Source organism: Limanda limanda, chromosome 7 (genome assembly GCF_963576545.1).
Source record: "Limanda limanda chromosome 7, fLimLim1.1, whole genome shotgun sequence".
Lineage (NCBI taxonomy): Eukaryota > Metazoa > Chordata > Actinopteri > Pleuronectiformes > Pleuronectidae > Limanda > Limanda limanda.
In genome coordinates this window covers 17,034,355-17,056,006 of record NC_083642.1, presented here as the reverse complement: position 1 = coordinate 17,056,006, position 21,652 = coordinate 17,034,355, and the positions used below count along the sequence as shown (strand labels likewise).

At 41.3% G+C, this 21,652-nt stretch overlaps 2 protein-coding genes across 2 annotated transcripts; both read left to right on the top strand.

The window, feature by feature from the left end:
- On the top strand, positions 1-5,890 carry srm (spermidine synthase). Its single transcript, XM_061074540.1, has 8 exons — positions 1-205; positions 1,235-1,355; positions 1,938-2,030; positions 2,139-2,292; positions 2,382-2,465; positions 2,756-2,901; positions 3,479-3,601; positions 3,918-5,890. The coding sequence occupies exons 1-8, from the start codon at positions 75-77 to the stop codon at positions 3,933-3,935; spliced, it is 870 nt and encodes a 289-aa protein (XP_060930523.1). The 5' UTR covers positions 1-74; the 3' UTR covers positions 3,936-5,890.
- A 2,690-nt stretch (positions 5,891-8,580) lies between these two features.
- sst7 (somatostatin family member 7) lies at positions 8,581-9,218 on the top strand. Its single transcript, XM_061075515.1, has 2 exons — positions 8,581-8,685; positions 8,991-9,218. The coding sequence occupies exons 1-2, from the start codon at positions 8,581-8,583 to the stop codon at positions 9,216-9,218; spliced, it is 333 nt and encodes a 110-aa protein (XP_060931498.1).
- The last annotated feature ends 12,434 nt before the right edge of the window (positions 9,219-21,652 follow it).

The following is a 21,652-nucleotide window of genomic DNA, read 5'->3' as shown; positions in this document are numbered from 1 at the left end:
CACACGCCGCCGCCGCCGCAGAGACACACACGGAGGAAACTGTGCACTTGTACTTGTGGCTGTCGGCTGCAGTTATGGACCACATTAAAGATGGCTGGTTCACGGAGCTGTGCACGCTGTGGCCGGGCCAGGCGATGAGCCTGCAGGTGGAGGAGGTGCTCTACCACCAGAAGTCCACGTTTCAAGATGTCATGGTCTTCAAGAGGTGAGTGCTAACGGGGCTAGCTGTTAGCCTGCCCTGGCACTTGAGCAGCAGCAGCAGCAGCAGCCCAGGGCTCCTGGGTTCTGCTGAGTTTGCTCAGCTGGCTGCTGCTGCTCCAGAGTTTCTCACTCAGTCTCAACTCTCAGCTCACAGGCACGTTAGCTTGTTGGCTAGCGAGCTGCAGGGAGGCTAGTGGGGGTGTGATGGTAACACACTGACAGGTTAACACGAGTCACCGCAGCAGACACTGAATTATTCAGTGATAGATCCTCGTCGTGGCCATGCAGGGATTTAAAAACTGCTCAGGACACCACAGCAAACGTAGAGTTTTGAAGTATCTGTGTGGTGGGGGGGTCAGGGGTCATGGTCATCTGCTGGTGCATGATATTTAAATGCAACACTATGCAGTATCACTTGTGTAGTGTATCACAGCCTAGCTACAAGTAAGAGAAGTATCGCAATGGTACTATTAATTGTAAACATGATGCAGCAACTTTTTGAAAATCAGAGGTCAGCAAGTGCTCTGACAAAGCAGACGCAGGATACTGATGTGTATGTATAAACCCATTCACACTTGTAAAAACCATCATTTCATATATTATATTTAATCAATCATTCATCATCCATGTAACTAGTCCCTTTATTGACGCAAACAAATAAAACATTTGCTTCCGAACAATAGAAAAGTAATTAACCTTCAAAACAAACCCAGTAGTAGAAAAATGTTAAGATTCTAAAAGGTAAAACAATCATCAACAAAGACGATCAGAGACTCCACCCTCTTCTACGTGACTCTTGTGTTTCATCACAGTTGACCCTGCATATCTGTGTGTATAGTGGGGGAGCCAAAGATAAAGCTCACTCATAGAGTCCTGACTGATGCATCCACTTTAAAGGAACGGCTCGAGTTGCAGTCATTCACTAGACTCCTGCTGTCTCCTGCACACACTGTGTACACATTCAAAATCAAGTCTACTTACCTTAAACGTGTCAAATGTGCCTCTCATGCTTTGCTGTCCCATCTCTTTTCAGTAAAACCTACGGTAACGTCTTGGTGCTGGACGGTGTGATTCAGTGCACAGAGAGAGATGAGTTTGCCTACCAGGAGATGATTGCTAACCTCCCGCTGTGCAGCCATCCTTGCCCTAAGAAGGTACCACTCAAAATGTATTGTTTTTGAAAATAACGAAGCTGCTGTAAAATAACACTCAGGAGCAGTCACGCTTTTCCTGTCATGCAAATTCAACGGTGTAAGGACTTTAAATTAAACCCAAGGGAACTCTGCACTTCACCTTCCCGGTTGGTCCTGTTTTAAGTAGACTTCATGTTTTCTTTAGACCTTACAAAATTTGCAACCACACCATTCACTCAGGCACACCCTGTTCCACTGACTTTACTGACTTCCACATTCCATATATTGATTCTTAATTTGTCACATTAATTTGATTGATTTGGGTAATATAAGTGTTTTTTACTTTTATTGGTATACTTCTGTGTCTCCATTTTTCTGTGGCCACTTGAGCCGGGTTAGGAAGAATGTATGAACTCTGAAGTCTGAATGATGTGTGCACCATATTGCTCCTGCATGAGAAATAAGTAAATAACTGCACACGGCCACGCACGCTGGAGTTGCTGCAGGAAATTTGAAAATAACGAAGCTGCTGTAAAATAACACTCAGTAGCAGTCACGCTTTCCCTGTCATGCAAATTCAACGGCGCATTTTCCTTTTTGCAGGTTCTGATTATTGGTGGTGGCGATGGCGGCGTGCTGAGAGAGGTGGTGAAGAATCCACTGGTGGAATCGGTGGTGCTGTGTGAGATAGATGAGGTGGGAACAACGCAGTCATGGATTTCAGCTTCTCTCCATGAAACAATGTTGGTTCTTTTCCCTGCTTAACACCTGCTCATATCAGTGTTGATGTTGCCTCATGTGTAGGACGTCATTAACGTCTCGAAGAAGTTCCTCCCGGGGATGGCCAAAGGGTTTTTCAACCCCAAGCTCACCCTTCATGTTGGAGATGGCTTTGAATTCATGAAGCAGAACCAGGATGCCTTCGATGTCATTATAACTGATTCCTCAGATCCAGTCGGTAAGTGCCACTTTTTCAGAGTTGTAACCGCTAACCTGGTCAGCTGCTGGCGGAGGCGGCCCTTATCCCCACTTGTGTTTTTGTTGCAGGACCTGCTGAGAGTTTGTTCAAGGAGTCTTACTATCAGCTAATGAAGGCAGCGTTGAGAAACGGTGGAATTCTTTGCTCCCAGGGTAACATTACATTTTATCTCAGTTTTCTTCTAAGTTTCAGAAAAGCTAACACGTCATTAGAAAGGCTCTTACCTAAGTACAAGTCATAACTGTCCTATCAAATAACAGTGAACATAATTTCCAATCCTCCCAAAGCATTGTGTGATTTGTTTTTTTTAGTACTTCCTCCCATGCTGTTTTATTACCGTTTATTAAGTCTCTCTCAGTTATGTCAAGTTGAATCTATGGCAAAAAAAAATAGCAGGCAGGAAATGAACATGCCTTTCATTCTGCTCTTGTCATTTTCTCAGGAGAGTGTCAGTGGCTCCATTTGGAGCTGATAAAGGAGATGCAGACCTTCTGCAAGACCCTGTTCCCTGTTGTGGACTATGCCTACAGCACCATCCCGACTTATCCCAGCGGCCAAATTGGATTCATGCTCTGCAGTAAAAATCCTGTAAGTGAGCGTGTCAGTCTACACCACACACACACGTGGTGCCTATAAACACCACTAGCTTGAAGGGATAGTTCACTCAAAATGGAAAATTCACTCATTATCTACTCACCACAATGCCGATGGCTGGGTGGGTGAAGTGTTTGAGTCCACAAAACACTTATGGAGTTTCAGGGGTAAACAGTGTTGCAGCAGAATACAATACAATCGAAGTAGCTTAGGATCTCTTCTTCAAACCATTCAAGCCAAACATACAATGCCTCCATACTGCTCCTGTGGTGTCATCCAAGTGTCCGTAAGCCCCGACATTCAATTTCGACTCGTGACAGCGTCATTTACACCATGGTTTTTAGCCTAGCTGCTATCTTCATCCGGGAGCCGCATCTATTGCGAGTCTCGTGATACTAGCAAGCTGCTGTGGCCACGTGCCCCTTGGAGAGAGCATAGAGGCAAGAGCTTATGCGTGAACTATCCCTTTTAATGCAAAAACTATAGCTGCTCAATAACTTGTCTGCTGTTTGTCTGGAATTGGTGATGACCATTAAATGACTGAGGTCACCCTTGACTTTTTTTCAATCAGGAAACTAATTTCAAGAAACCAGTGAAAGCTCTGGTAAAAGAAGAAATGGAAAGTATGAACCTTAAATATTACAACCCTGAGATTCACAAAGCATCATTCGTCCTCCCGGAGTTTGCAAGAAAGGTATGTTTGACTTATTTTCCAGATTTGAGTATTGGTGCAGTGCCTGTTCTAAACAGGCCTGTCTGGTTTGGACTGTTTACTTGGTCTGTTGTTATGCTCCAACTGTTTTGTCATAGTTGTCATAGCAGGTTTATCTGCAACGATGATGATTGATTTTATCTTTTTAAATCTTTTTCATAAAACCAAACCAATTCCTTTATTACTCCACTCACATGTGTGGTTCATATAGACGTTTGAATGATTTATTAACTGCTAATTAACTGCTGTTATTTCAGAGTAAAGTCTGAGGACACTTCTACCTTTTACTCTTTGGCAGGTACTCTGTGAAGCATGACCAGCAATGACAGACCACCACGTTCATCCTCTACCTGACCCCCAGACTACAGAAACACCCTTTTTCTACGGCCTCTCCATCTCCTCAACACAGCTCGACTGAAAGATTTTGTGCGGTGGCGTCTCATAATCAGTGGGTGGAAACTTGTTGATTTCTACAGACAAAGTGTTAGTTTGTTCCCCTTCCTTCCAGCTCACTCTCTGTGTCTATTTATTTTTCTCATGTATTTGAATATTCATTTTTACCCTAATTGTCGTATCATGTTTTGTGAAGAGCTATTTGATGGGCGGGGCTGAGTGGAAAGAGCAGTGTCATCGAACCTGACCTCACTCTGAAACATTGTATTGTTCATTGGATTCACTGCACATATGTTATGCAATATATTACATACCATAGAGAGTATGTACATGTAATGCATTTTTATTTGTAATGCTAGGTATCATCTTGTGCTAATAGGAAAATACAGTGGCCAATTTTTTCTACTTTATATTCAGAATAATGTGACCTCTACACACGATTGATCCATTGTTTTTGTTCTTTTCATGGTCAAAATCCATCGTTATTCCTTATGAGTTTGACACAAAGAAATCAATTACTTTGTTCTTTTTTGTACTTTTTTGCAAGTATCAAAAATAGCAATGAGAAAAAAACAGGTGGTTTACAGATTTAGATTTTTGATATTCAATTTTTCTGGTTTTAGGGACCAGTAAGTTGTTCGTCTTTGTATTTGATAATTTTGCAACAAGTATATTTGCTTGATGGCTGCACCTGATTTACTTTAATGAATGAGCTTAAACATCTACAACTAACAAAGTACTTTTGAAAATTGGGTTTAATTCACAGCACAGAGTGTAATTTCTTGCGTGTGTGTATCTTGGGGAAGGAACATGAACTCTTTAAGATTCCTTCAGTGTCATAGTAATTCTCTGTGTTAATCCATCGAATTGTACACACTACCAAATTAACTGTTAATAGTCGCGTTACTGCCGCGGGTTTAGCTCACAATATTTAGTGAAACAAAATACAGCCTGTCTCTTATAAACAGAAATTGTCATTCACACTAGTCAAGACTTTGAATGCGACATTTTCCCCAAAAACTTTTATTGATGCTCTAACTCGTATTAATTTCATCAAATCAGGTACGGCCATGGCTCAAGTGTATTTGGTGCTAGTTAAGTGATAAAGTCCGTAACCTCCTGCTCGCACAAATCAACATCTCTCCGCAGCGGATTTATTATTTCTTAACCTAGCATAAATTGGATAATTAAAAAACTAGCCATTATTAGGTGTTATAGTGAACCTCCTAAATTGATAAAGTAACAAACAGCATTTAGTTTTTTCTCATTTTGGATTCCAGATTTAATATGAAAAGAATGAATGATCCTCAGCTTATCATTCTTCCAGTGCCTGAAAATGGTAGTTGTTGAAAATTGAATTTTTTTTCTCCTTGTGTCTATGGCAGTGTTCCAGGCAGAGAATGATATTGATGAGTTTTCATTCTAGATGAAAGCGCAAATGTCATGAGTTGAGAAAATTGTCTCTAAAATTTCATGAACTTCAAATGAGGTAAATCTAATTGATGCTCTTTGACCATCAATTTAATATGGAATACTGTAATGTTGGTAAAAGAAAATGAAATATGGTGTTGGCGCTTTGCAATCCAAGAAATACCTTTTTTTTTAAAGGTGATTCATTATGCAATGATAACTTGCAGTATTGGGTGTTGACCACTGATGGGAAGCCTGTAAACTGATGTGTTTCACTGCAGGAAGCTGTTCATTTCTCTCAATGGAAATCATGTCTCAGTGTGGTTTATTTGTTTGTTGAGCTAATGTCAAGCACTTCATATCTGTTACTTTTAATTCCACGAGGAATGAGAAGCGGGGTCGTACCTGAGCAATGAGTCTGTGTTTTTATAATAATTATGAACTGTAATAAATTGAACACAAAATGGTTCTGTTTGTATTCGTCCATGACTTTACACAGGTTTATGCATCATTACAACGAGATGCAGAACTACAATTCAGCTCTTGTTTTAAAATGTGATGGTTTAAAAGTTGTGATGCTTTTTATTGAGGAAAAATAAATTCTGTGTCTCAGGCTGCAGGAAATTGGAAAAATGGCAATGATGTGTTCAGGGTCTCTATCCATTTGTCTAAAACTGTATATTTTAGTTTTGAGCTAATCTTTACCAATTGCAACATCACTTCTCACCACATGCAGGTTAATATCTGCTGTGTTTCTGCTGTTTATTGCAAATGCACAACTCTGCAATGAACAGCACTGAGATCCAAGTGCAGTGTCCATATTCAGGCACAAGATGGCAATCTTTATTCGTTTAATGTAAAAGCCAGTTTCACGCAGTGGGGGGGCCTCTGCCAGGAGGTAGAGCAGGTCGTGCACTAACCAGAGGTTTGGTAGCTCCATCCCTGTCTCCTTCATTCCGCACGCTGAAGTGTCCTCTGGCAAGATACTGAACCCCAAAGTGCCCCAAACGGCTGAGTATGACTGATGTATGATAGAGAAAGTCCTGTCCAGAGACGCACTGTATGAATGGCAAACCTATACTGACATAATTTTACATTGTAGAGGTAGAAACAAATAATGCTGTTCAAACTCACCAAATCTTTATTCAGAGGCTTTAATAATTTTGGGGGGATTTCCTTTGAATTTGAATGAAAAGCCCGTTGGCTTCATTCAATTGTTCAGGTCAGTTGCTGTTTTGCAGTGTGAGGTGTCACTGTTGCTCTCCATTGCATCAACTCTAGTTGTTGTGTAAGAGCTCAGTTTTCACTGGTTTTCTATATATGTCCAACCTTCGTTCATATGATGTGGTTGGACTCGTTTGTTCATGAGTGACTTTGACAGTTCACCTTAAAGTTATACTGCAGTGACCGTGAGTGTTGCAGTTAAACATTAGGATTAACGTACATGTGCAGATTCACGGGTTTGATGCAAACAACACTAAATCCTCAGATGATCTTGAGTGGATGTTCCTTTGTGATCTCTGTCGGAGTTGTCAAGGCGGCGCTGGAGGCCTCACGTGAAGTAATGTGGCGGAGAGTGAGACTTCCACGCCTCGTTAATAATATCTGGGAGCTCCTACACACCAGCCGTCACGCTGACGTTTGCCACTGTTTGAAGTCTCCTGCCGACTGTATTGCGAACATTGCAGATCCTTCAAATACGCATTGATTCCAGCGGGGCCCTGTCAACTGTCAGCTAATCTTTGGATTGGCCCCGGGCCGTCTTCAGCTCAGCCACGTGTGAATCAAACACCTCAAGAAACTGTTTTGAAAGCACAACAAATCAATTTGAACGTAACTGGACTATGAGTACTGTATGTTCCCTTCCTGTAGCACTCTGTCTGAAGACATCTGAACAGTAAACCCAGTTAACTCTGTTAATTGTGCTTTTTCAGTGATGCATCCTGGAGACTGCAGCTTCAAGTGTTTAAGATGACTGCGGCATCTTAAACACTTGAAACAAGGATGTATGTGTTATGCTGTAACTGCTCCCTATAACCGGTGTTGTTATGTAGTCCTATATAAAAAGGTCACAGTATTTAGAGATATAACACATATGAATCTGCACCACAGGGTTCCTTATACTCATATATAGTAGTTACTCGCTAGATGAATCAAAACAGCATAGTCTGTAATGTGAATTTAACTGAACAGCATCCTAGCTGAAATATGTTGCACTCTCACAGTGGGGTTGTAATTTAGAAATAAAATGGCCAAATTCAGCTCTTCACACATCTGGCACAAAGAAAATGTTGCTGCGTCTTTCTTCATCGTTTCTTTTTTTTTGATGTGATGTGCATTTCCTGAACACACATCCTCCGGTCATGGTGAGTGTCCGACCAGTCAATTGCAATCGGCAGGTGTCAGTGAGGCGCTCAGAGCCACTGTGACAGGAATCAGATGTTGTCATCCGGTACAATCAAGTGCTAAACACTGGGATGTGCAGGCGATCAGGTCCACTTGTTTGCATTCCTTTTAGATTTTTTGTTTGATTGCGACTGCAGGAAGACGCTGGCGTGGTGTATGGGGGGGCTTGGAGTTCATCTGGGGAGATCACACAGTTTGATTTGAGTTGTGGAATTGTCTGTCCTGCAGTCTGAAGAGGTCCTGTTTCAAACCGTCTTATTCTAATTGCAAATACATTATCCACATGTTGCTGTCAGACCCTGGGTTGAGCCCGGTGACGTGGTCTGCTGCAGATGTTCTCTCCATGAATCACACCAGCACGACCGACCACCTCCATTTGTTTTGTCCTGACCTCTCCATCTCCCCCTCCCCTTCTCCCACATCCACCACCCCCGCCCCAGACTACACGCACACATACACCCTCCACCCGTCCGTCATACACCCACCACCGACTACGTCAGTGGCAGACAGGGGGGGGGGAGGCATTATAAAAGAGTGAGGGACTTTGGAGGATGAGGAGAAGAAACACTAGTGGTTTCTAAGTCGTTGTGACCAGCTGCCTCCAACTGCACTGCACTTTCTGCACCGCTCTCCTCTGGATCTCTGACTTCTCACAGCCTTGCTCTCAAACACACACGCACACACACACTTAGAAGATCTCTGAGCCTCCTGTGACCGAAGCACTGGTCCGTCACCTGCACTCCTCTCACAGCATGCAGCTCCTGGTGGTGTTAGCAGCTCTCATGGGGGTTGTGTTCAGCGTTAGAGCAGCCGCTGTGTTTCCTGTGGACGACCGGAGCCCCATCCATATGAACAGGGTGAGTCGATTTTTATTGTTCTATTAATTTCATCTCTTACTACAGAGTGACTGATCTATTTTTTGTGCCAAAATCGAATTGAATAAGTCGAATTTTAGAAAGAATATCTGACCCTATTTTGGAAATTGCTTGTGTAATCAGGAAAAATGTATTTGCTTTTAATTTGCACTTGAAAGAATCTGTCTGAGTGAAAATGGTTAAGTTAAAAATAAAGATTTATTTTGCTTTCCTGTAAATTTGTTCCTGTTAATCTCCCATGACGGTGTTTTAATAACATATTCTCTTCTCCTCTGCTTTTTGCTCAGGAGCTGAGCAAAGAGCGCAAGGAGCTGATCCTGAAGCTGGTGTCCGGCTTGTTGGATGGAGCCCTGGACACCAACATGCTGCCGGGGGACGTGGCCCCTGTGGATCTGGAGGAGCCGCTGGAGTCTCGCCTGGAGGAGAGGGCTGTCTACAACCGTCTATCACTGCCTCAGCGCGACCGCAAAACCCCCTGTAAAAACTTCTTCTGGAAAACGTTCACCTCCTGCTAACAGTGCCCCGGCAAGCCCCCCCCCAACCCACCCACCAGGCTCTGATCCGCCTAACGGGCTCCTTCCCTCCAAAGCTCCACATGAACTGGAGTTGACCTCAGCTGTACATATCATCCACACCTGTCCGACACGCAGCATCGATGGACTTCACTGAGACAGTGTGTCTGTTTGAATATGAAATATTTATTTATGTATAAACAAATGTATGTATTTATGTATGTAAAACCGTTTCCTTCAGGGTCAACAATAAAGCATGGATCAAATATTTGGGATGGTAATATCAGTTAATTGCTTTTGCAAACTGTTCAGAGCAAGGGTTGTGTGTTTCCACCTGTTTCTACATGATTATAAATGCAAAGTCAGATTTCATGCAAAAGATATGGTTGCATTTTATTGCAACTGGGACATTTACTGTACTAAAACTGTGGAAGTATTTTATGCTTTACCATTATCACTCAAATTTATCCCTATATCTGCTTAAATTTAGTCGTAAACGGCACAGTTTCTTTGCTGAAAGTCCACCAATCCTTCCTTTTCAGGAGGGCAGGTGTTAGGAGGTAACAGAGGGTATAATTCATAATGTGTGTATCATACCTATTCTGCTTTGTGCTCGTTACAAATAAAAAATGCTGAACGGGAAAGACTTGCGTAAGACGATCATTTGAGAAGGACATTTTTTTTTATTCATTTCACAATTCCTGAAAAAAGATATTCAATCACTTGACTAAATACAAATAGCTGTGCTAAGCCTAAATGCTTTAGTTAATGTAATAAAAAAAAAAAATCTAGGTGGTGAAAAACTGTAAGGTGTATATGTTTTATTATTCGCCCGACTTATTAATGCCTGGTCACAGGTTGAGGGAGATGCTTCAGTGACTCATCACAGGCTGTTAAACCTGGCAGTATAAAGAAAGTAAATAAAGTAGGGTTTGCGGCATGCTGACCTTTGACAGCAGTTACGGCACTTAGGTAGAAAACCAATGTGTGATGAAACAGCAGAAACGTTTTTAAAATGTCCGATTTAAAGATAATAAAATGTTCACAGCGTGACCCAGTAAACCCAGTTTTTCGAATTCTTGCAGGAAAACTCGAACCCGCGCAGACCACCATTAACTCATTCCTCAATCAGTCACACTGCAATTACCAATTCTCACGGCCTTCCTGGCATGTACGACAATGTGATGTGTGTTTTTTGAACCACATACCCAGGTATAGTGTGCACCGACGATAGCCACAGTCAAATATTGACTTTCAAGCTCAGGATAGAGAGCTGACACATTTAATGCAGTAAATTTCATGCAGGGGAAATATATTTGTATGAGTCAGTTCAATTAAATAGTGCTTTCGTATCAGAATCATACAACTGAGCAAAAAGTAGCAAACAAGAACCAAAATATACTCTTAGGTTTGCTTCTGCTTTTCTGCTTTTGCTTAAGTTTTCAAATAAAAAGTGATGTCAAGCTGTGTGTTAGAAAAACTGGCAATGCAGATAAAATTCAATGCCTAGCAGATGTGTGGCGCAATCATCAAATGAAAGAGCTGCAGTGAAATGTGTTAATTCTAAAATAACCTAACAACAACGTGTCACCGGAGTCCATAGAAATCCCACACGGCGAAAAGGCAAAGCTCGGAAGTGGTTTCATTTCCCTCCTTTCAGCCGGGTTAGTGTCTCATCATCTTCCTGAGCTGGATGAATAGAAGGTAATGATGAATACACTTGTTTCACAGGTGCTGCAAAGACTTGAGTTAACCTCGGTTCACAGCACTGATTCAATTACAGGTGGAACATGAAAGGCCCCGGAGATGACGCCTTTTTTTTCTTCTCCTGTTAATGCGTGCATGTACAAGACAGTTTGGACAGAAAAGCTCATCAATCGTACTTAATATGTTCTTATTAAAAAAGACAATCAAAAATCTCCTGAAAACAGCACTTGATGGTGAGTTACAGTGCCGTGAATTTCAAAGCGGCATAATTACATGGTTTGCTGTACCGTCGCTGAAGGTGCTGAATAAACAATGACCCCTGTGGTCTAACTTAATTACAGGTTTCTCAACAGCATTTGTCATTGGTGGAACACAAAGAACCATTTTAAAAACTATGCATCTCCAGGTTTACAACTTGGCCAGAATAAAAGACACAATCATTTTTGATGGTGGAAAAAAAGAGAAATATTTCTTCTCTTACGCAGTACCTGGTACCAATCAGTATCTCTGGGCTCTCGAAAACACAACAAAACAATTTGATGTCAGCGGAGGTGCTGTCCACTCTTGACTTCTTGCTCCTGGGCTCAAATGAGCATACGGAGGAGCAACATCAAAGGCAATGCCTGCAAGCGAAGCATTTTCCTTTTGATCTGAAGGAGGAGGGAAGGCAATGCTCAGGCCTAACTGTGTAATTCAAATTTAAATGTGACTTCATATTTGCTGGTGTTTAAAAATAACAAAGACTTAGGTTTTGTCAGAGCTACTCGTAAGGAAAAAAACAACTTCAAAGTGAACCCACTACCATTACATAAATGCAGAGGATAGTTGTAAACTTTATAGGATGTGACTGTGAAGTACGGAGAAACTAAGGTATCCCCAATTGTTCTTGTTTCCAGGTTGTTGGATGTATAATCGGCAATGGTCTGTTTAGTTTGGTGGTACATCATGATAAATGATTTGTGGTTATTAAATGTTGGATCATTCATCTCTTAGTGCAAAACAGGGTGACTATAAGTTAGGAAGGGGATAACTCCAAATTAGACTTGTATTTATGTAAATCTACACATATCCATCCATTCATTATCTATACCACTCAGCCTTTAAGGGCCCCGGGGGAACTGGAGCCAATCTCAGCTGACATTGGGCCAGACCCTTCTGGTCCAATGTCAGCTGAGATTGGAATCCTGGAGAGGTCACAAGTGTATCACAGGTCCAAGGTACAGAGACAAAGAACCACTTACTCTTGCATTCACACAAACAGTCAATTTAGAGTCTCCAATTAATCTAAACCCAATCTGTGAGGAAACCGGAGGACCCGTAGAAAACCCACACAGACAAGGGGAGAACATGCAAACTCCGTATAAAGACACTGCTGTCAAAACCGAGATCCTGATACATCTTTTAATTTAGAGTAATCTTTGGCGAATCAATGTGTGCATCGTGAAAAGGGTCAGATATAGAGACTGAGAATTATCATTTAAATCTGTAGAGATTTTTTGCCTATTTTAGAATAATTCTCACAATCTAGTCAACCTTGTATCTCCATCTTATTTCTACAGTACAAATATATAAAGAGCTATTGCTAACGGCTCTATTTGTTTTCCAAGGGCCGTTATCAATGATTGCAGACGAAAATACCTCAAATAGATAATCCTACAACCAATCAGAGTAATGAAAGGTGTGGCCAAGCACAGCGCAACGGAAAAATATCCGGAAGGAAATGTCCCGAGGAAAATATACGGTTCAGTGTCAACACTATGCATTTTTAAAGACTTTTAAAAGACCTTATGATTTAACCTTCTGGATATTTGATATTTTGGTTATGGCTTTTACCTTGTTGTTTTCCTTCTTTTTTTTGTCTCTGTTGTTTGCTCCTTAACGTTTATTCATATTTTATTATTTTAGTTTGTTACTTACCTTTGTGTCTCTCTCTGTGCACTTTACTTCGTGTCTTTGTCTGCTGTCCCTCCTTCACTGATCATTAGCTACGCCCTGATTACTTACACCTGATTCTTACTTCCTGTATTTAAAGCCTGTGCTCCCTCCTGATTTGTTGCCGGTTTCCAAAAGTGAGTTCCCGGGTTTTCTTTGTGAGTTATTTTTCAAGTTTGAACATTAAACATTTAACAACATAAATAAATGTTTATTGCTTCCCAGGGGACAAAGATTGTTTTCAGCAGCTTTTTTGGCCTGGTCCCAGCGTCATTTAAAACTACACAAATAATCCTGCAGTCATTATTGTAGATTCCTGTCTTTATGAATATACACTAACAAGCAAACAGAGCTACATGATGCTAGCCAAAATCTTCAGAGAATGTTATACTACCAAAATAGCAAATTACTAAAAAAAATGCTTTTAATTGCTTCTGCACAGGAGAAGTTTGAGCAAGTTAAGAAATATGGTGCTAGTTCAATATGGTGCTAGTTCAATATGGTACCATTTCAATTAAATTAGCTTTAAGGTTGGACGTTGGTGGCACTTATGATACTCCACACCTTTCAGATGTTTGTTTTTTCATAAAAGAAACTAGGTATGTTATAAGTGCATTGAACCCGCAAATTTGACCAATAGCAAGGCAGTGCTGACCAAGGAGGGGCCGGACTGCTGGATGGTCCAAAATGGAGGAAGCAATCTTAGGCTATTAGCTCTTCTTTTTTTTTTATAACCCGTCTCTGTCAGAGTATTAAGAGTCTCTGTTACACAACTTCTTCTGGAGCTAATTTATTAAAGCTGCACACATCTCTGAACCACTGTGGTGTGACCAGATCTGTGTATCAAATGTGTGTGAGTCTCCACATCATCTTTAATGATGTTTTCACGGTCAAAGTGAGGAGGGAAGAGATTTCATCTGTTCTTGATGATTTCATCGCTTTTGTTAAAACCAAAGCGACTGTTTCTGAGAGTGAACCTGAATCTTGAGTGTGACATATTCTCTTTATACAGGATTTACTGTAAAATTACTCAATATCTTAACTTTCTTTTGTTACCTACAAGTGCATTGATTGTCTCACAGTAATTGGAAGCTGGCTTGGCCTCACGTTGTGTTTGTCTCTGTATTTCACAGATGTCAGAACACATTTTCATCCCGCACTCATGAAGATTTAGAAATGGTTAACATCAAACGGTTCCCTAACCTGGCCTGGATCAGTCAAGACAGGCCAAATTAACACCCGGCGCTCGGCTGATGCTTCTAAAGAAAGGTGTTAACAGGCGGGTTGTGTGGCGATTCGCTGCTGAAGGAAAGGCTGTGTCCTCCCTTGTGTACAAAAGATGCTATAAACAAATAACATCAAATATAATTTTATATGAAATCAAAGGTCTTAAAGATTCAAGCTCCTGCAAATGAAGAGTGTTTTATAAGATGTGTAATGTACTAATTCAGCATGTACCAGAATAAATTAAAATAATCCTGTAAATTGGAAATTTACATTTTATAGACATACACATTTTTATTTGATAGGTTACGATACAGTGGGTGAACATGTTTGTTTCAGCAACAAAGATGAAGGTTGTGTTTAGTACACATGTACTTGTACTTTATTAACCCAGCGACTCTGGATGCAGCGCCTGCAGCGGCCTTATTCATCTCTGTCAGCTGGCCTCAGTTTGTTTAGTTTTAACATTTCAGATAGGTTGTACACAGAGCACTGAGCACAAGCATTATGGTCGACTAGCTGAGACATTTTGAAGAAAAATAAATATATATACAAACTAACCACCAGAGAACGGACACACCAGTAGGAGTAATAGACCTGTGTGTGTGTGTTTAGATCAAGATTCCAGCCTAAGGAAGAATTTGTAGATTTTTCCATAGAAACTGATGTTTCAGATTAAAGAGATTATGCTTTTCAAAGGCATCGTAAATAGCTTCATCATCTGTGCTGTGGAGACACTCGCTGCCATGTGATGCTGAGCTTTGACAGAGTGCAGCAATCTGGCACACCCACGACACACAGGCTTAAGTGTCTCTGATGTATCTGTCCCAAAGAGTTCCCTTGTTTGGGAGCACCGTTGGGAATGGAGAGATTTTTCTCCCCCAGCAGGACCTAATGATGTCTGATGGCTTATTCAGTCTACCGGTGGCAACGCTAAAAGCTGATCATTATAGGGCCCTTTGCTCTTTCAGCGCTAAAGCCGTGGCTCGGAAAATGAGCTGTCACCGCAGCACGAGGAGAGGATGCAACCCACTGGTCATAGTGACCCTTGTCCAGTCTGGGTGCCACTATTTTGGCAAGCTTGGCGGGTCTGCAGCGTAAAGTCAAACAAAGGTTTTCAAGGGTTTAGTTAATGGTGACATTTAAGTGCTAAAACCACAGTTTATATTCCTTGTTGCAAAACGCAACAGTCTTATCAGTTTAATTGGAGTATTTAATATGACTAAAATAAATATTCCAAAATAAAGACTTTCTCTTCATGTCCAACTGCAGCACTTTTGCTTGGAAAGCTGTTGATGCAAATCATAGAAATCTTCTGTCGGACCAGAACATTTTATTTTGGTCTGCCTTTGCTGTCTACCCGGCCCACGAAGGCCAGCATCCTCCTGAGGAAGCAGCCCATGAATTGGGACACAGCTGAAGTAAATAAGCAAATTAATATAATAAAAAATCTGATATCATGGAATATGTTCCGGCTTTATTTAAAAATTACAGCTTTATTTAAAAAAGCATATGCCACTCTTTGTTAATGTTGATGCTCTTGACACAACAATGTACTCTATCATGTATCTGACCAATATTAGCTTGACTTTAGCACAATTTGTGTTGCTGTTTTTACTCAGCAGAAGACGTAAAGTTATTATGCTTTGGTCTGTCGATATGCAAATATCCATTTTAATGGAAAGTTAATCCTAAATTGCGAAGCAGATGATATATATATTTCCCTTACGAAGCAGCAAAGCACAGAAGTCATGTGTAGGAGGAGCAGAGGCTTTGCAGATATTTGGATGTACCAACAATACAAGTATGTAAAGATGAAATGGTTTGTGCTTCGTTGACCATCTGAACAGTTCATCTGCCTTTACTCCTGTGTAAACGTATCGTCCAAGTAAATGATTGTGTCTGCCCATTGGCCTGTGAGTCTCGAGGCCAATTTCAACTGGAGTTAAGTTGTTTAAAAAACCATCAAGTTGGAAAAAGATTTTGGTTATTCAGCAGTAATACAACATTGATCGAATTGTTGAAAAACAACTCAAGCACTGATGTTATTTATACAATAATATAGTCTCTATCTATGGTTTTCAATTGCTGAGTGCTGCCGTATTATAGTCACTAAACTTCTATCAGAGTAAATGCAATCCATCACGATAAAGCGGCGTTCCCATCACAGTTCATTAGGCGGCTTTTACACTGGATGTCAAACTCATGACCAGCAGCCACTCATGTTGATGGTGTCATTAGAAGAACAGGACTGCAAGTAGGTAGGCAAGCACCACAAGACGATAGGGACTGCCTTGTATAAGCACCGCAGTGTCCTCTACGAGGTGTACAATATAGGTCTCTAATCACAGGGACACACTCCTGTGATTAGCCAGCAGTGCTGTCATTGTTTGCCTCAGCCTTTTGTACCCTGAACAGTCTTGTTGCCACAGCACCAGATGAGGATCTAGAGTAATTTGGTTTTCTCGCGGTATGTAGTGCTACTTACGCCTATTCTTAGGACAATTGGGCCCTTGTAGGATAGCAATACACCTGATTGCTGTTCCTCTAACAACACAAAATCACTTTTATGTCAAATGATCTGGTGGCAATACACACACACACACACACACACACACACACACAGCGTGGGCTACCGAGATCCTAAATGTCACCACACCATTACGTGTGACAGTGATGGTTTTCGTTTATTAATGGAATGTGAAGACCTCGCCGCCGACGACTAGAGTCGGGCCATTACTCATATTGGAAATCCATGTTTAATGTTCAGGCTGACCACCATTTTTCTCAGGCCTAACAGACCCGAAAATGTTTAATCAATTATACAAGAAATAACCCCCATTAATATCCCTACTGGAGTTATTGAGTCATGGCCCGTCAGCACTGTTATATAATTTCATATCGGTGATCTGAGTGGATGCGTTTCTGACGAGGGCCCCGATGACCGGGTCGACGTGTCTCAGAAACGGAAGGACGGGCGCTCCTGGTGGGACGAACCAAGAACGGGCGACAGGGTGACAAGGGGATGTCCCTGATCTGCAGAGGCATGGGCCCTACCACCTTCAGACTCCCTGTAGGGTCCAGGCCTTTGTTGATTGGGGCTCGTCTCGGGCACACAGAGAACCTATATATTAGGAAGAGGTTATCATGATGCGTTGGCTCCTAATTTTATTATGTCACTAAAATTATACAATTGCAAGCTTATCAAGAACTTAAAGAGGCGAGACATCCTGTGTAAGACTCAAAACACTTCACCCAACCCCTCATCTGCATAGTGGTGAGGAGATAACGAGTGCATTTTTCGGTGAACTATTCCTTTAAATCGTCACTCAGTCGTTTTGTTGCAAAAGAACGAATGAAGGGGAAAAAAGCGTGGTGACGCTGAACGCATTAATGAAGGAGAGGATTCTGGGGCGAGAGCAGCACCTGTGTGTCATTTCTCATCATTGCTTCCTTGACTGCTTTACTGCCTGATGGCAGTCCACTGAATTGCGAGAGCCGAGGCCTGTTTAAATTAGCAACGAAATGACCGTATTTGTTATCCGCAAAAAAGAGCCATGCCAGGCCAAAGTGAAAGAGTAATGGGCCTGACGTCAGGAACGAAATCTGGCACAAAAAGACTCAACATCAATTCATCAGGAGCCATTCTTGATGATTAGCATCGCGGCATATTGGGAGCCGGGGTAAACAAGTAATTACACATTGAACATCTGGGTTTAGCATTTGAGACACTTTGAGGTAAATGCACCAAGGCCCTGCTACTTTGCAGTTATTACATTGCTCCTTACATGAAACGGTACAACCCTTGTTAATGTATTCCCGGAGATGATTGAAAAATACATAAAAATTGACGTGTCTAAAAATTGCAAAGCCATAACCAGCAGCAATCATCAATCCAAATTATATTAATGCAATTCTCAGAACCACAAAAGAACATGTACAACATGTGAGAAAAAAATAACTCACCAATTGGACAAGAACAATGAATTCAGCTTATTTACCTGCCAAATATGATAATCACTCTTTGATTTTTGATTTGAAAGAAGTCGAAACTCCTCATCCAGGAAATGTATCCAGCAGAAGAAGCCGTGGTCAGTCATGTTGTGTTATTTAATAATACAAGCACAGACCAACATCTAACTAACTTAACTAACATCGAGATAATATTTGTACAATAAACATGGTATTTTTTATATTTTTAAACCCTCGTGTTTTTCGAATTCAGTACCACATTGTCATTCTGCCTGATTATTCCACTTTGACTGGTTATGTCCAACAAAGTGACAGCACCAATAACATTTAGTCTTTGCGTTCATCGTCCCATGTTTACATTCTTAAAGTGTCATTTGGCAAGAAACTAAACATTTCCAATTCCCAGGTGTATTTTTGTTCTATGCCGTGCACTGTATTCTCTGCATCCACGCATGATGAGCAAGGACAATGGTGGTGTTAATGGAAAGATTAAGCCAAACCTGCCACTCTCCTCAGAACAAAGAACAATATTAATATATTTATTTGATAGCATTCGTTTAATTCCGTTTCATTTGCTCGTGAGCATCTGGCCTCGAGGCTCCAGTCAAGGCAGCTGCTCATGGTTTTCGAAACACTGAGTGAGACCCTGGAACTGTCACGACACATGAAAGCTCTTCTCTTAATTCTGTGAAATACATGTGGAAGCTCCCTCCAGCAGAATTTAACATATACACATTGAACGTTGTTGATCTAACGGCACTTGCAGTCAGACGCACTGACAAACGATTATCTGACATGTCAAAGAGACATTTCACCTGCTCGGCTTTTAAACCACCCATTCTCTGCAGCAGGTCGTGTGCCACGGACGTCTAAATTCAATATTTTTTTGGGAGTAACTGCAGTGGAGGAGCAAATTACAGTGGATTAACTCCACATTGTTCCTCTGTGTTCAGCCAGAGTGACACATCCCCACTTATTCAAGTCCCTAATTACAGTTTTCAGCATGTGGGTGGATGAGACTGCTGTGATTACAGCCACTGGAAAGGAGAGAGAATAGAGTAAGGATGAAGATGGCGGAAGGTTTTCATAGTAAGAATAAATGCTCTCAAAAGGTATACTGGCACTACCACTGGCAGGATCATTTATTTTTCTAGTACAAGATATTCAGGGAGAAACAGAATCAGGGAAGAGTTACACCTGCAGCGTGTGGTCACCACATGGGAAATCTGTATATCTACCTACAAATTCTACAAATGTTTGCAGGTATGTAGAACACATAACATGCGGCCTGTTGATTTAATCGAATCACACTCTTTGGACACGTGATTCGTTCAATATTTATAAAATCGGAATACACAGGAGACTAGTGCTCTGTAACAGTCGGTGGGGGGGGGGGGGATTGCTTGACAGTGTGCCTTCAGTCTGTGGAGTGAGTTGAACATACGCCCTTGGATAAACTACAGCAGCAGTCAAAAACTGGGCCAAAGTTGCTGCCACATAAGTTTGATGATCTGATTATTTTTAACCATATCATACTGAGATACAGACATTCCCAGGTGTCACAGGTGCTGATCGCTGTCGTGTGATCAATATTCGTAGAATCACTTCATCTTTAGCAATTTGACTGCAAGGTAAAAGCACAATATTCTTCACACTTCTTTCTGAATTGGAGAACAGTTGTGAACTTGAAGATTTGGTTGGTCTGGTTGAAGAGACCTCTGAAATGGCCAACATGCAATGTATAAGAAATACAACAGCAGTTAATAAATCATTCAAACTTTCAAACAACACACATTTGATTAAAAAAACATTGACCATAAAATCTCCATTTCAGATAAACCAGGTAGGATGAATACGTTTTCTTACTTCACTCTAAATGTGACAGTACATTGTAGAACTGTTTGAGGAGGACTCACTAATGACAAGGAATAATTCTGAAGTAGCTCCTGAGCATGAACACGGGCCAAGAGGACAGCCCATTTCAAACAGATGGGTTTAGAATGGGCAATGCAATAGTTGTACAAAATGAAGAAGAAGAAAAACAGAACCTCTCACCTTTCATCTGATGTGGCATTGATTTGAAGCTCTCTCTCCCTGAATCTTGCTTCTTGCGTTGACCCTCCAGACATCTCAGCAGCCGGTTCTGTATCTAATGACTGCCTGACTTCATATGAGGAAGCACTTCATTACAGCATGGTACAGCAAGCAGGCGGAACAATGGTGTGAGGGCAGCGTCTGACTTGGACATTCAGGATTTGATCATACTGAAATCAAAACATTTTGAGTGCATGCCCAGCTAAGTGTTTGTATGTACGTGTGCGTGTGCGTGTGCGTGCGTGCGTGTGTGTGTGTGTGTGTGTGTGTGTGTGTGTGTGTGTGTGTGTGTGTGTGTGTGTGTTCGTGTGTGAGAGAGAGCACTCTTTGCAGTAAATGCACAAACACACAAAATGCGCTTTGCTTGTGACGCGAGTGGACAACTCTTGGCACAATATATTCAAATATATCCTGAAGTAATGAATGTGTTTTCCCTGATGTAACACGAGATGCATCTACACAAAGCTTTTCATATTCGGCTCTCGGGTTATTGCAATTGTTTTAACTGATCAAGTTAAAATTGGTAAACAAATTGTGGTTTGGGTTCTTTTAATGCATTTTACCTTTGCAAAACATGCTCGTGGGCAGCAAATTCCCTCCCTCCATCTCACATTAATCTGATGATGCATATACAAATGAAGATCTCTCCTCTATTGCTGGAAACCAGAGTATTTATCTTTGACTTAATGATGTCACCAAGTACGAGTGAATCACTGACTGAGCCTGTGGTTTCATGGAAATGTCGTTTCAGGCATTGTGTTCGTTCAAGTCGAGTTTTATTTAAATAAACAGCCTTTTGCTTCAAATACAAAATGTACTCGTATACCCGCAGATCATCACGGCTGCTATAATGATGTCAGCAGTTTCTTCGCTATTCTCCGTCCATAAAGATGCTGGGTTTTGTCCCCTCTGTCAGTCTGTCAGAGAGACTCATTTGAATACAGAGACTGCACAACATTCCAGAAATATGATCATTCTTTATAAGTTTGATTCATTGTATTTTATTCTTGATATAATGTTTGTTTCCTTAGCACCTCAAACTTTTCACATTTGCAGAGCATTCAGGAATCAGATCTAATCTTGAATGTGATAACAGGCAACATGGTAAGAGGAGAGGTTGTTGTTTTTTAACACCTGAAGGTATGAGTTACGGGTGTGAAAGATATGACCTAGGGTTGTGAAAAGGTTCTAAAGCTGTGCAGCTGCAAAGTGCACGCACCAGAGAAGATGAAAAAGCTGCCGTGCCAGCAGCTGCAGGCGACTCAGGGGGATGCTGTTGGTTTTCTGATTTCACAACACGCTGCGGAGCCGACATTTAGGCAAGCTCAAAGAAATCTTTGGTGTCCTGTCAATAAAACAAATAACAAGTACATTCAGAAGAACTGACAATCTTGTAACCTATGATTGGTACAGCTGATATGGTATTACAGTGACAGACACTGCATTGACTTTTAGAGCAGAAGCACACCTTAAAACAAACCTTGTGATCAGAAAATATAGTTTATCGG

Coding starts and splice junctions, on each gene's coding strand:
- srm (XM_061074540.1), top strand. CDS start 75: ATGGACCACATTAAAGATGGCTGGTTCACGGAGCTGTGCACGCTGTGG. Junction 206..1,234: donor GATGTCATGGTCTTCAAGAG/GTGAGTGCTAAC, acceptor ATCTCTTTTCAG/TAAAACCTACGGTAACGTCT. Junction 1,356..1,937: donor GCCATCCTTGCCCTAAGAAG/GTACCACTCAAA, acceptor TCCTTTTTGCAG/GTTCTGATTATTGGTGGTGG.
- sst7 (XM_061075515.1), top strand. CDS start 8,581: ATGCAGCTCCTGGTGGTGTTAGCAGCTCTCATGGGGGTTGTGTTCAGC. Junction 8,686..8,990: donor GCCCCATCCATATGAACAGG/GTGAGTCGATTT, acceptor CTTTTTGCTCAG/GAGCTGAGCAAAGAGCGCAA.